The following is a 13,178-nucleotide window of genomic DNA, read 5'->3' as shown; positions in this document are numbered from 1 at the left end:
TTTCATGTTTTTTTTTGGGGGGGGGGAGATGCACCACAGGGGGGGGGGCTGTGCTATTCCTCCTCCCCCTGGCGGGAGAGGGCTTGACAACAATGTTTGGAAATCAACAAAATAAATGTTATCTTGGATAAGAATATTTCTAAATAAATTCCCTGTTCTTAAATCGCATTTGTGAAAAAGAGATTTGACCCACACACAAAAAATGTAAATAATCATTTTATTGTAAATATCAATATGTAAAAAAGAGATTTTCCCCAAGATCAACAGGAGTTTTGAGTACAGATAAATTCTCACAATCACTGTATAAAATAAATTCAGATGCAACTCAGTTGAAAAATACTGATATTGATAAGTAGGAAATAATATATGTTTCAAAGCAGATGCCCTTAATGTAATTGCCAATAAATTCCATGCTACAATTTACTTGCTTCTTTCAGTCATGCCTGCAGTTTCTTGTTCAGATTTTCTGCAAGTTTATCCATGAATTCAAACGTGTTCAAATAGTCACTTCTTGTAACACTGAAATAAAGATATTTTTTAGTCAGTAAAGAGTTATTTTAAGAGAGAATTTGATGTTTTTTGGAACAGTGAAGTTAGAAGCATTAAAATTTTTTTAGAGTTTTACTTTTGAGGCTTCCAGAACAGTTATTTTTCTGTGTTCTCTCTGTTCATGCCCTTTTAATGTTTAAATTATTTTGCTTCAGGAAAAAAGTAAAAATTGCAACATTTTTGAACGACAATCATTGAACGATTAATTTTGTTCTAAAAGATTTCCATAAACTTGCCATCGATATAATCATTAAAATAAGTAAAACATGTAATCACAACATGTCACAAAAGTCTTCGATTTTGCTCCAAATGCTTATTTTAGCAATTTTGATCAAAACCTCTGTGTCTTAGATCATTTCTTCTATCCCGTGAAATTCAAGATTGACAGTTTAAAAATACCAATTTTGGTACTATAAAATAGTCAGATAAAAAAAAAGTAAACATAAAAATAACGTTTTATGCACTTACGTTTTTAAACTTTTGATGCAAATGGCAAGATCTTTTGTCATGAAACCAGATTCAATGGTTTCTATACAAACTTGTTCCAAAGCTTTGGCGAATTCATCCAATTTTGAATTGCCGTCTAACTTGGCTCGATGCATTAATCCTCTAGTCCAAGCAAATATTGAGGCTAAAAAAGCATTTTTAAAACAAATGAATGCAAGTATAATACTTGTTGGATAAGAAGTCAATCAGAGAAATAATAAAAATGAAAAGAACAACAGTTTTAAAAAACATGTGGTGTTCATTATCCTATTTACCCGTGGCGTATCCGTGGGGTAAGAGAGATTCGGTGATGCATTCTCAACCGAAACCCAGAAATTTACCTTTTTTGCCCATAGAAAAGGACTAAACCTAATCATATTCCCTACTGGTGCAGCAGAGGGGGGTTTTGGGGCTAAAACACCCCCCAAAGGTCTTGATTTTTACATTATTGTCAATCCTAACGCAGTAGTGGACATTTATACATGTTTTGGATTGTCTTGCACATTTATGGATTGTTTTGATCAAAAAAAAAAAACCCCTCCAGAAGGTAATTCTGGCTGCAGGAGAGATATTCCCTCATAGATTTTTTTTTCTGGCTATGGCACCGCTTAGAGGGTAGAACTGCATCAACCCCAGCATTCGCTAAAACCTCATGCTGGAGCAAGCCTAGACTCAAAAGAAGTATGTACAAATGACTGCTGAATTCATTTTTATCACAACTCTTTAACAGTAATGGATCAATAAATAACTTTAATGAATCAGAAAAATTCTTCCATTTAAACAATTGTAATATTTTTGGTCATTTTTTAAATATTATATTCATTTTACAGCTTCCCAGAACTGATACTTCTCCTTATGAAACCTTCTCCAAACTTTTTTAGTATATGTATATTCAAATATTATTCGAACATCACATACATTTTCTCTTAAATAGCAGGCACCTGTAACACACAGCAGCTTAAAAGATAACTTTCATACATTTTTTTTCATTATATTTGTTATTCATTCAGACAAAAAAAAAAAAAAAAAAAGCATACCTTTCATTGAAAGTCAAATTCCAATCATTCAACTTTTACATAATTTGGTATTTGGCCAATATCACAGAGTTCTAGTATTTACATTAAGGCATTTTGTAATGCTTTAATCAGTAGAAGGAAATTGATAATAAACAGCATAAATGACAGAAAAGTAATTTAGATTCAAATAAGGAGTTGTCTGTAAATGTCACTTTTTTTCAACACGCCTATGTCACATGTCAAGCTATTTTTCTTAAACATATTCTTGTAAAAATGAGTGATGTCACATCTTGTTACCTCCTCCCTCCACCTTGTCACAAACTCACAATTTCATGATTCCCCCCCCCCCCGAACATGACTTCATTTGTAGATAGCCTTTAATGTGCCATTCTCACCTTGTTTACTTTACATTTAAAGTACGGAAATGCTTCCCAAGTTATGAAAGTCTAGTGAGATATTTTTCTTGAAAATTGTCTAATGTAGTTTGATTAGTTATTTTCCCCCTTCTAAAAAAGTTTTTTTAACCTAGTTTTCACTATGGTCACTTGGCACTGTACTTTTATATATTCACTGTCACTTGGCACAATCTTGTTTTAAAACCTTTAACCACCTGCTTACTGGTTAACCATTTAGTTTGGTATTCTGGTTTTTTGAAGGCTCTTGGGGAAGATTTCATGTGTTTTGGACCCATTACTTGCAATGTAGAAAAAAACTTTGTGATATGGGATCTAGTTATCCCACCTGATGACTCCAGTCCTTGCTTATGTTAATCTTCAGTTTTAGCCTTATCATATTACAATTTTTTTACAATTCTTCAAAACAAACACTTCATTTATCTACAAATGAAGAAACAAAAAGAATTGCAATATGAGAAGGCTAAAACTGAAGAAAAAACTTGAAGCAAGGACTGGAGTTGAGTTAAGTGTTATAACCAGACCCACTTTCACAAGGTTTTTTCTGCATTGCAAATAGGGTCCAAAACAACCTACATGCAACCTCCACCAAGAGCCTTCAAAAAATCAGAACAGTAAACTAAATGTTAACCAGCAAGCAGGTGGTCAAAGGGTGGAAAACCAGATAATGTCAAGTGTGCTTGTTTTGAATTTTTTTTTTTCATGGCTTTGTTTTCAGCAGCCTTGCATCGATATTTCAGTATATTTTCAGTTCTTATCATTTTAGTCTCTTTCTGTTTTAAACATGTATTATTGTACACATTATGCAAAAACCAATATTTATTAAACCCAAATATTACATAAAAGTTCGAGGTATTGATTGAACTATGTTAAAATAACACCAACATAAAAAAATTGACCCATATTTTTTCAAGATTTTTTTTTTTACATACATTAATATTCTTAACACTCGACTAATCAAATAAAACACAAACCTATTGGGTTAGTAGACGTTTCTTGTCCTTTTTGATGCATTCGATAATGCCTAGTTACAGTGCCATGCGCTGCTTCTGCTTCAACAGTTTTTCCATCAGGGCATATTAATACACTAGTCATCAAGCCCAATGAACCATATCCTACAAAAGGGTCAGTTTAGAAAACCACACTTAAAAAGCATTCAACTTCAAAAATAAATTGAAGAGGAAAACCTTAGCAGGATATAGAAGAAGACTTTTTTTTTCTGAATGCAGAAGCAAAAAAAAATTTGTTTTTCTTTTAATACATAAATATTTATACTTTCTCATACTGACTTAACTTATCATTCTGATAAATATGTGAAAAACAAATTTCTATGAGTTCAAAAGTTATTTTTCCTTACACATACAATGAAGCACCGTTTATATGTTTTGGAAGAGACTGTATGAAAAAAAGCATATAAAGGGAAAAAACGCATTATAGGTGCATGTAATATGCATTGAACTCTGCAGGGACCAATTTAAAAAACACATAAATGATTAAAACATATAAAAGAGAAACACATAAACAGTGCTTCACTGTATACTGTCAGAGCACTCAGAACTAAAATTTGAGGGGGGGGGGGGGGATTCGTAAATTATTGAATAAAACTGAATTTTACTAAATAACATCTACTTGTACATCTAATGAGAAGATACATTAGGCATTATTAAAAAATTAAGAAAAAAAAAAGCAGCTCAATATTGTCACCATGATTCCAGATCAGATAAAAGTTGCTAAAAAAGGAACTTTTCAGCAGGTCATAATGACCTCCTATTGGGGCATAACTCTAATATATAGTGTAATGAATTTGGGTTTAGAAATGATTTCATGCTTTCAAAAGATGGCCTAGTAAAAATTTGATTTTTCTAAATTTAAAGAAAAGTCTTTCAAAATCCTTCTTTTAACAAATAGCAGAAATTACTAATGTAGGTTAAAATCTTTTCTACCACTTTTACTAAAGAAAAACAAAAATATGTAATAAACGAGTAATTTCTTAAATTGTATTTATAAATGCAGTATTTTTCTAAACTTCATCATCTAGTTTGTTTACAGGGGGAAATAAAGGTGAAAAAAACTGTAAATGCTATCCTAATTGCATACTGAAAATACATGTATAACTTTGAAAATGTAGTTCAAGTTCCTAAACAGTTTCTAATAAACATGTAAAATGTAAAAATCTTTTAAAAAGTAATTTCTCATATTTCAATAAAGGCTTGTTATGAAATTTTTAAATTGCATGCCAATTTAAGACTGAGAAAGAAAATTAAACTTATACATTTTACCTTGCGCAACTGAATCGGACTGAACATCTCCATCATAATTTTTGCATGCCCAAACAAATCCACCTTCAGACTTCATTGCTTGAGCTACCATGTCATCTATAAGTCTGTGTTCATACCAAATTCCTTTCGCTTCAAATTGAGATTGATATTCTCTAACAAGATAAAACAGAAAAGCAGTGCTTTATTTCATTTAGCCAAATTGAAATTAAATTTATTTGACAGATATAAAAATAAGTTTTTTTTTTGAAGCATCGTGTACATATATTCCTAAGTGCTGATAATATAGTTTTCAATGTTTCACTTTAGGAAGATTCTCGAAAAAAATGTCCCATGGGTAACGCTAAGTTTTTTTAATTTTATTCAAGTAACTATTAAATATAGGAGTAGCTGTTATGCTTTAATGGTATATTAAAGCATGTATTATTCCCCAACAGCATTTTTTTTTTTTTTTTGAAGGCTTTGGTTAGCTGGAAAAAATTTAAACCTTAGCATTACACATGGGACATTTTTTCGAGAATCGCCCTTTAACAAATTTTAATTTTCTTCTTTCATAATAGCTTCTGACATCTGAAAATTCTAACTCAAATTTCATACAAAATGCTACTAGCAACATAGAATTTAGTAAAAAGTTTACCAATAATTTTTCTCAAATTTTATATTTCTTATATTTTTGAAAAAAGCAGACTATTTTCTACTAAAATCAGATTCAGAATGTCAGTCTTAATACTCCCAAATATGTATCCTAGCACAAATTTAAAGATTATTATACACATTGACACAAGTAGATTCAAATGTAATACAAAAAAAAAAAAAAAAACTAACTTTTCATATATTTCTTGAAATATGTCCTTGAAGCGACCATCATATTTCTTCAAAATGGTATTCTTTGTACTAGATAAAAGTTACAAAAATTAATATATGAGTGAGACAGCAAATTTTAATTGAAGTAGTTTGTAGAAACTACCTTTAATATAAATAACATATTTGTAAAAAGAAATATCAAATTCAAAAATTGGAATAGTTTTTCAAATTGAAATTTTAATATGGATAACAAATTAATCAGATCTACTGAAAATTTCAATAATACTTTTTTTTTTGTTTTGTTTTGACTATAGTAGCTGATTTGGCTGGCTTTGCAGCACCTATCAAAAAACAAAAATTGTGTCAAGTGATATGTGTTCAGCATTTAAGCTTAATCTGAACAACTAACAATTTCCCACGTGAATAGTCACAACAGTCCCTAAAAATCCTTAGTAAAATTAGGATATTAATTCCTAAAAAATTCCCCATTCGAATAAGAGAATTTCAAAAATAAACTGACTTCCAAAAATTCCAATACACGAATGAATAAGGAGGTATATATTGTTAAAAGGGTCATTAAAATAAAGGCAAGAGTCCCAAAACAGTGTCATGTCAACAGACCTCATAAATATCATTAGAAATAAGACAACAGTTCCTGAAAATCCTACAATCTCAAAATTAGTCCCTAAAAAATCCTCACTTGAATGAGGACAACAGTCTTTTTAAACCGCATTACCATGAGGGCAATGGGCTCAAAAATTCCCTATAAAAAAGAAAAATATTCCCTAAGCATGTAGCTAAGGTCATGTAATATGATAACAATTCTTGGTTTGCAATTTACTTTTCTTTTTGATTTTTCCATATTGTTACCTACAAAGATTTAAATGTATTTTATTTTTATATGAGTTTTGACCTGCAAGATTCATCTTAGAATAAGGTGCAGCGCATGAGTAAAAAAAAGTACTGTTCTATGTCAAGGGGTGGTTGTGGTTACCTAGTAGGTGCTTCTTAAGAAATGTCCCTTATTCCGGAATTATAAAAGGCAAATGTCAAAAAAGACAAGTGCCCCAATGTCAGAAAAAAATGTATTGAGAAGTCATAATGACAAATTATGCAATCAACAGAAATTCAAATGACAGTGCTCAATCAACCATTTATTCATAACAAATTACTAAAAGAATAGAGTTTTTTTTTTTTTTTTTGTAAACTTCACTAACCTCAAATATAGAGGATACTTTGCCTGCAAAGCATACTGGAAGGAGCTGTGAGCAAAATCTGTAATAGACTGTAGAAAACAAATTAATTTTTTTAAACTGGTTTTATTAAATACTTCAGGCTGCAACTGTTTAAAATACACTTCAAATATTTTTGAATAAGATGATAGTAACAATAATTTATTTATAAATTAACATTGTTTAATCAATTGTTAACAATTGTTTAGCATATTATTACCCGTGGGCACCCATATGCAAAGTTGTAAGGGGGGGGGGCTCAGATATTTTAACCATGGTTTAGCAGGATATTTTCCCCGTGAAAACCAATTTCAGGACAGATTCGAGTCATTAAAATTGGACATTTTTAATCACTTATTCATTAATGGCTGGAGAAGAAATATTTTTACATTTTTGCAAAGAAAAAAGTATTAAAAACAAGGAAGTTCTAATTTCTAAGGGGGGGGGGGGCGAGCCCCCCCCCCATATGGGCGCCCCTGTTATTACCTAAGGCCCCTATACATCGTCGGCTCAGAGCAACACTGTTAAGTACTGTTGCTCTGAGGTGACAATATAAGAGCCAACACATGAGCTTAATATCAGCCATTTTGGATTGGAGCGCGTGTTTGGATGGATGTCTTTTTTGGTAAGTGTTGCATTTGGTGAGTGTTCACTGCAAGCAATCATTAGCAACGTGTGAATTGCTTATTAAGTAAAATATAATTTTTGGCCAAATACCCAAATCGTTGCTCTGGTAACCCTAACTCCACAATAATGGAAAATTCAATCCAAAATGGCTAAACTTAAGCTGATGCCTCGGCCTACATACATAATGGCTCTACTATTACTATGTTAGAGGCAAATTAAAAGTGGCAAGAGAAAACAAAAGGAATGACTAGATTGGAGGAGGAAAAAAACCAAAATTTAGATGAAGAAAGCTACTTAGAAACATACAATTATTTGCATTTAAAAACTGGATTTAGAGTAACTGCATGCTTGATAAAGATAAATGAATTGTAAATTACTCAAAATACATTATCACTTACTTATATAACAGATCATTAATGCCTATTATGAGCACATAAAATACAAAACGATTTTAGCAAAACATGCACAAAAAAGGCAGAGACAATCATCACATAATCATAAAATATGAAAACGTTACAACTTGCAACAATTGTGTAGTAGTTAAAAAATTACTTGAGTTAATACTTTGGCAAAATATAGTTAGATGGTACTTTGATTGGCACCAACATAGAAACTTTAAACTTTCATGGTAGATCCATCTCTCTGGGCGACACCTAGTGCTAGGAGGGCCACAGGAGATATACATTACAAAGGCAAAAGTTATAAAAGACAAACACATAGAAATTAATCACAAGTTGGTGAAATAGCATATCTGCCTTGCCAACATCTACTAGGAAAAAAATCCAGCAGCCGATTGCAATACGCAGCAATGTTGAACTTATCATTGTTATTTAGGGAAGAATAGGAACTCTTTTTATAATCCTCCAAAGTACAGTCAAATGCAAGTTCCTTACATCCTACACACAATTGAGAGTAATGCTCAAACTCCAGGAACCTCCCATAAAAAAACAGTACTTTAGTTGTTGATGTTTTGGTAATTATCACAAGCTTAAGTAAACATTATTAATCAAAAACACATGACCAAAACATTGAACTAATACTTGAACATAATCAATCTAAATTCGTGTGGCACAGCATTTCAGTCGTCGAAGCAAGAGTCCAAAAACGTGTTTTTACCACATGGCAAGCATGATACGAGTCTCTGGGAAAACAGTTAAGCTCCGCGTCAACCGGAAAACTTTACACACTTCCGTAAAGGAAACTGGGCTCGTGCTGCCATCTGTTGAGCGTGGTTGTTGTACAAATGGCAAGCATGAAATAGTAAGACAAAAAGAGCACAAAGAATCCCGGATCTATTAATTTTGGGCCCCCCTACAATAAAACCTGTAGGGCCCCGTCCCAGAGGTCAGCACTGCATCGTTAATAAGCCTTAGTGCTAGTTTTTTTAAAAGTTTTGTTTGTCAATTTCTTGGGCCGTTGGGCCCCTTAATGATGCATCCCTCACACTGCGGAGTCTGTGGGTACGCAGATCCGGGTCTGAGCAAAAAAAAGCAAAATCAACTTTATTTTTGGTACATAAAAAAAATTAAATTAAAGCATAAGTAGAGAAACTTACTTTGTCAGTATTGTACATTGAAAGAGATACACCACCACCATCTTTAAAGTCGAATACTGTGTACTTTAAAGGAGGTGTGCCATCAGTAGGCGTATATGTAACTTCCAGTTTCCCTGGTCCTGGAACAACAAAATCTGTAGCTCGATACTAGAGGAAAAAAAAGATTTGCAATTAAAATATAATCTTTATTTCAAAACAAGAAGTTCCGTCTAGAACTAGACGAGCCTACTTTCCCGTATACCCATACTACTTTCTAGTACCTGATCAATATTCTCAAAAATAGCTAAAATCGCAAATTTTTTCAAACATATATTTTTTAATATTTTAAGCTGATTTCTAGGAATAAAATATTCCTTACTTTTCTTCAAAAAAAACGAACAAATAAAATAGCAGCACCTTTTAAACAAAGCAGCTAATACACTTCTTTCCATTAAAAAAATTTTTTTAACAGCTTTCAAAACGAAAAAATAATAATAAGTTCATTAAAATAAATACATCATATAAAAAAAAAAATCGCTTCTTTTTCCCCTGTTGCCGAAAATAATTTTTTAAACGAATTAATGCACTTACCAAAATAAAAAAAAACAATAAAATGTCAACTTAAAGAAATAATTTTCATTGTCAAAAAAAAAAAAAAAAAATCGTCTGCGCATATTTTACGAGTTTATTCACCGAAAACTAAATACCTAAATTAAAACTTTAGCGTGAAAATAAAAACAAATCATATCAACAATAATTATTTCACAGTTAAAACCACAGCAGCGGAGTCGGAGTCGGAGTCAATCTCATTTTGGGATAAAAGAGTTGGAGTCAAATATCCAAGAATCGGAGTCAGTCATTTGTCCTCCGTGTATAAATGTTTGCCAAAGCTACGAAGTCAGAGTCGAAGTCGGGGAGTCGGAGTCCGATTAACTGTCGGGAACAGGAGTCAGAGTCAGTGTCAGGTCCCCCTAAATTCTCGGAGTCGGAGTCGGGAGTTGGTCGTCAAGAGCTATTTCCAACAAAGTTTGTTTGAAGTAAATCCGCCTTCAAGTACGGAATCTACATTGACTTTCAGTTTCCCCGTAGGCGCTAATGTTAAGGGATTTGAACTGTTCAAAATTGAACGGAAAATTGTTCAAATCAAAAAGATATCTTATATACAAGTTTTTTATCAAAAGCTTTTTCCTACAAAGTTTGTTTGAAGCAAATTCGCCTCACAGTTTGGAATTGCTTTGAATTTCCCCGTAGGCGCTAATGTTAAGTTTTTTTGAACTGTTCAAAATTGAACAAAAAAATAGTTCAAATCAAAAAGTGAAATATGGGAATGAGGTGTCCTCGCCGAGATCTTTCGAACAAAAAAAAGTTTGTTCGAATCGGACTATTCATTCAAAAGTTATTAGGGGGGGACAGACAGACAGACCGACAGACAGACCGACAGACAGACCGACAGACAGACAGACCGACAGACAGACAGACAGACAGACCGACAGACATTTTTCCCCATCTCAATACCCTACTTTCCAATTTTTAATTTTTCAATATTCATTTAATTATTTTATTTATTTTTGACTTTTTTTTTGTTTTTCACGATATTTTTAAGATGCATTAAGCCTTCTTTCATGCTTTTTTCTTCTTTTTCTGACTTTTACTGGGAAAGTAGGCTAAAAATAGGCAAAACATTTCATTTATTCTGTTTCAAATTAGTCAAAGTGTACCAAAATGGCTACTTTTTTAGGAAATGCTAAAAAAATTTCCCCCCTTTTAACTGTGAATTTAGTCTAAGATTAAAAAAAAACATAAAAGCACAAATTATCAGGAAAACTTCACGCGCGTCTTTTGGGGTTATAAGGAACCCGTTTTTCAACGCCAAAGAAGTGAGATGATTGAGAAAATAACATCCGACAGAAGCTAAAACCATAGACATCACATCCAGAGACTGCAGTTTTGTTCTTATTATAACTCATCAGTCTAGAATAGTTAATAACCAAGCTGCAGGCAGATGTCATCTCATTCAAGCTGAGAGAGCCAAAAACTGTTTGATAAAAGTAAATTTATCCCACTAGCGAGTGTCCTCAGTATGGTGCGGTTTTTACTTTGGAATTGAAGGCAATACTTGGATATTTAGCAGTAAGTTATCGTCCCTAAGACAGGGCTAAGGCAGAACTACATGCAATATACCAATGTCTTTTCATCCATTAGCTCGCTTCTTTTTCACTGAAAAGGGGGTTTCTTCTCGGCTAAGAAAAACAAATATTTCAGACCTCTTTATAGAAAACGTTTGAGATTGAATACTGTAACATTTTTTTTAAGAAATAAGGCCAGTTGAGTATTGAGAAGAAAATGTTAATTCTTTTGCGCATAGAATAAAGCCCATAAACTTGTTTGTCCGAAGATGTTTGGAGATAAAACTGTATCTTCCATTGAGGACCAAAAGTCTCGCAATTGATGATTTTCATCTTCCTTTTGCAATTTTTTACCACAACCATTCAAGTTTAAGAAATAAGTTTAATTTTTCTGAATGTACTAGTTTTTAGATTTGTGGTTTTTTGTCAGTCCGTATTAATCGAGTTCAACTGAGGCAGTGAGAAGCAAAGTCATGTTTGTAGAGATTTTCAAGTTTTGAGAAAAACACGTTAAAAGTTCCGGTCCTAGGTAGGCTTTCATTGGAATGTTTCTCTAAATCATGCTGTATAGCAGAACCTACCAGGGCTACTAGCACTATCTCTTGCTCCAAGACAAAGGAGAGGTTCACCTACCATTTGTACCGGTTATCTCCAAATTTTTAATTTTGACACTTATATCCCTTTGCTTCTCACTGCCTCAACTGCATTCTGTAAAAGATTTTTAAATTTTCAAAAATTTAATATTTAAATATGTTTTAAGATAACGGCTGGCTTTGCTGACTTTAAAAAAAAAGAATCTGTTTAAAATTATATGCTGAAAACAATCCATTAATTACTTTTAAATACGCCATAAAACTGATTTTCTAATGTTGTTTAAACATTTGAGGCAGTGAGAAGCAAAGGGATGTAAGTGGACAGTTCCAGTTTCGAGTAAAACGCGTTTAAAGATTAGCTCCTAGGTAGACTTTCGTTGAATTTTTTTCCTAAATCATGCTATACAGCAGCCCCTACCAGGGCTACTAGTACCATCTCTAGCCCCAAGACTGAGGAGGGGTTCACCTATCAATGTGTACTGGTTATCTCCAATTTTTTAATTTTGCCACTTGCATCCCTTTGCTTCTCACTACCTCATTTGTGGATGTAAATTTACAAAGCTAAATAAATACATTACTTGATCACCGTATGCATGACGGCCAATAATAATAGGCTTGGTCCAGCCAGGCACAAGACGAGGAATATTCTTGCATATAATTGCTTCTCTAAAAACAGTTCCTCCTAGTATATTTCTGATTGTACCATTAGGAGATTTCCACATCTGCTTCAAGTTGAATTCTGGAAAAAGCAACAAGAGTGAACTATATTATGAATTTCAATAAAAAAAATAGAAATATGATTACATTACTTTAAGGTATGTATTGACCTATTCTTCGATATAAGCTATTACAGTGGATGCTGGTTAATTGAATCAGTGGTTGATTGAATCAAATCGTGAAAAAAAACGAACAAAATCCAGCTTTATTGAATTAGCCACTGTACTGAATCAAAACTGTAACAAACATGATTCATATAAGCGGTGGCCACTGTTTTTAAGCTTTCCTATTGCCTATGTAAGTTCAAAAATCAAAATGAAAAGTTTGTATTCAATTTAAAAGTTGTATTATGAAATTCACTTTCAGATGAAGACCAATAAACAAAATAAAATTATATGAGAATTGTGTTAATGCTGGAAATAAACTTATGTACTAGTATATACCTATAGTATATACGTGTGATACAGATTAAACAGGGTGCATCAATAACAGCAATTAAATGTTTCAAGGAAGGGGCGATTGATTTTTTAACTTACTTCTTACAACATATTTTTTTTTTCATGCTCTGGAGGGGGGTGGGGCTGTCACAGCATTTCATCTAAAACAACTAAAATATAGAGATTTAACCAAGGAGACCCCCGTTTTTTTCCCGTTGGATGAACTTTTTCAGTTGAAAGAGGTATTCAAAACTTTTGTTTTAAAACTTCAATTTTGTAATAATTACGATGAATTTTAGAAACTCTCTCTCTTTATCTCAGTTAACCAAAAACAGGATTAAAAATGGGAAAATTGCCGGTGCACAATC

General features: G+C 32.5%; 1 protein-coding gene across 1 annotated transcript; it reads right to left on the bottom strand.

Annotated features, from left to right (window-relative positions):
• Window positions 1-205: 205 nt before the first annotated feature.
• Window positions 206-12,395, bottom strand: LOC129233885 (isocitrate dehydrogenase [NADP] cytoplasmic-like; the record flags this gene model as incomplete). The annotated part of the gene is made up of 8 exons (XM_054867814.1): window positions 206-519; window positions 1,018-1,180; window positions 3,439-3,579; window positions 4,744-4,895; window positions 5,566-5,634; window positions 6,762-6,829; window positions 8,959-9,105; window positions 12,235-12,395. Coding segments are annotated over 8 exons (983 nt in total), but the record flags the coding sequence as incomplete, so codon positions are not given.
• Window positions 12,396-13,178: the final 783 nt, after the last annotated feature.

Source organism: Uloborus diversus, unplaced genomic scaffold (genome assembly GCF_026930045.1).
Source record: "Uloborus diversus isolate 005 unplaced genomic scaffold, Udiv.v.3.1 scaffold_776, whole genome shotgun sequence".
Taxonomy (NCBI): Eukaryota; Metazoa; Arthropoda; class Arachnida; order Araneae; family Uloboridae; genus Uloborus; species Uloborus diversus.
Note: the sequence above shows the minus strand (reverse complement) of the source record. Positions and strands in the feature narration are given on the sequence as shown.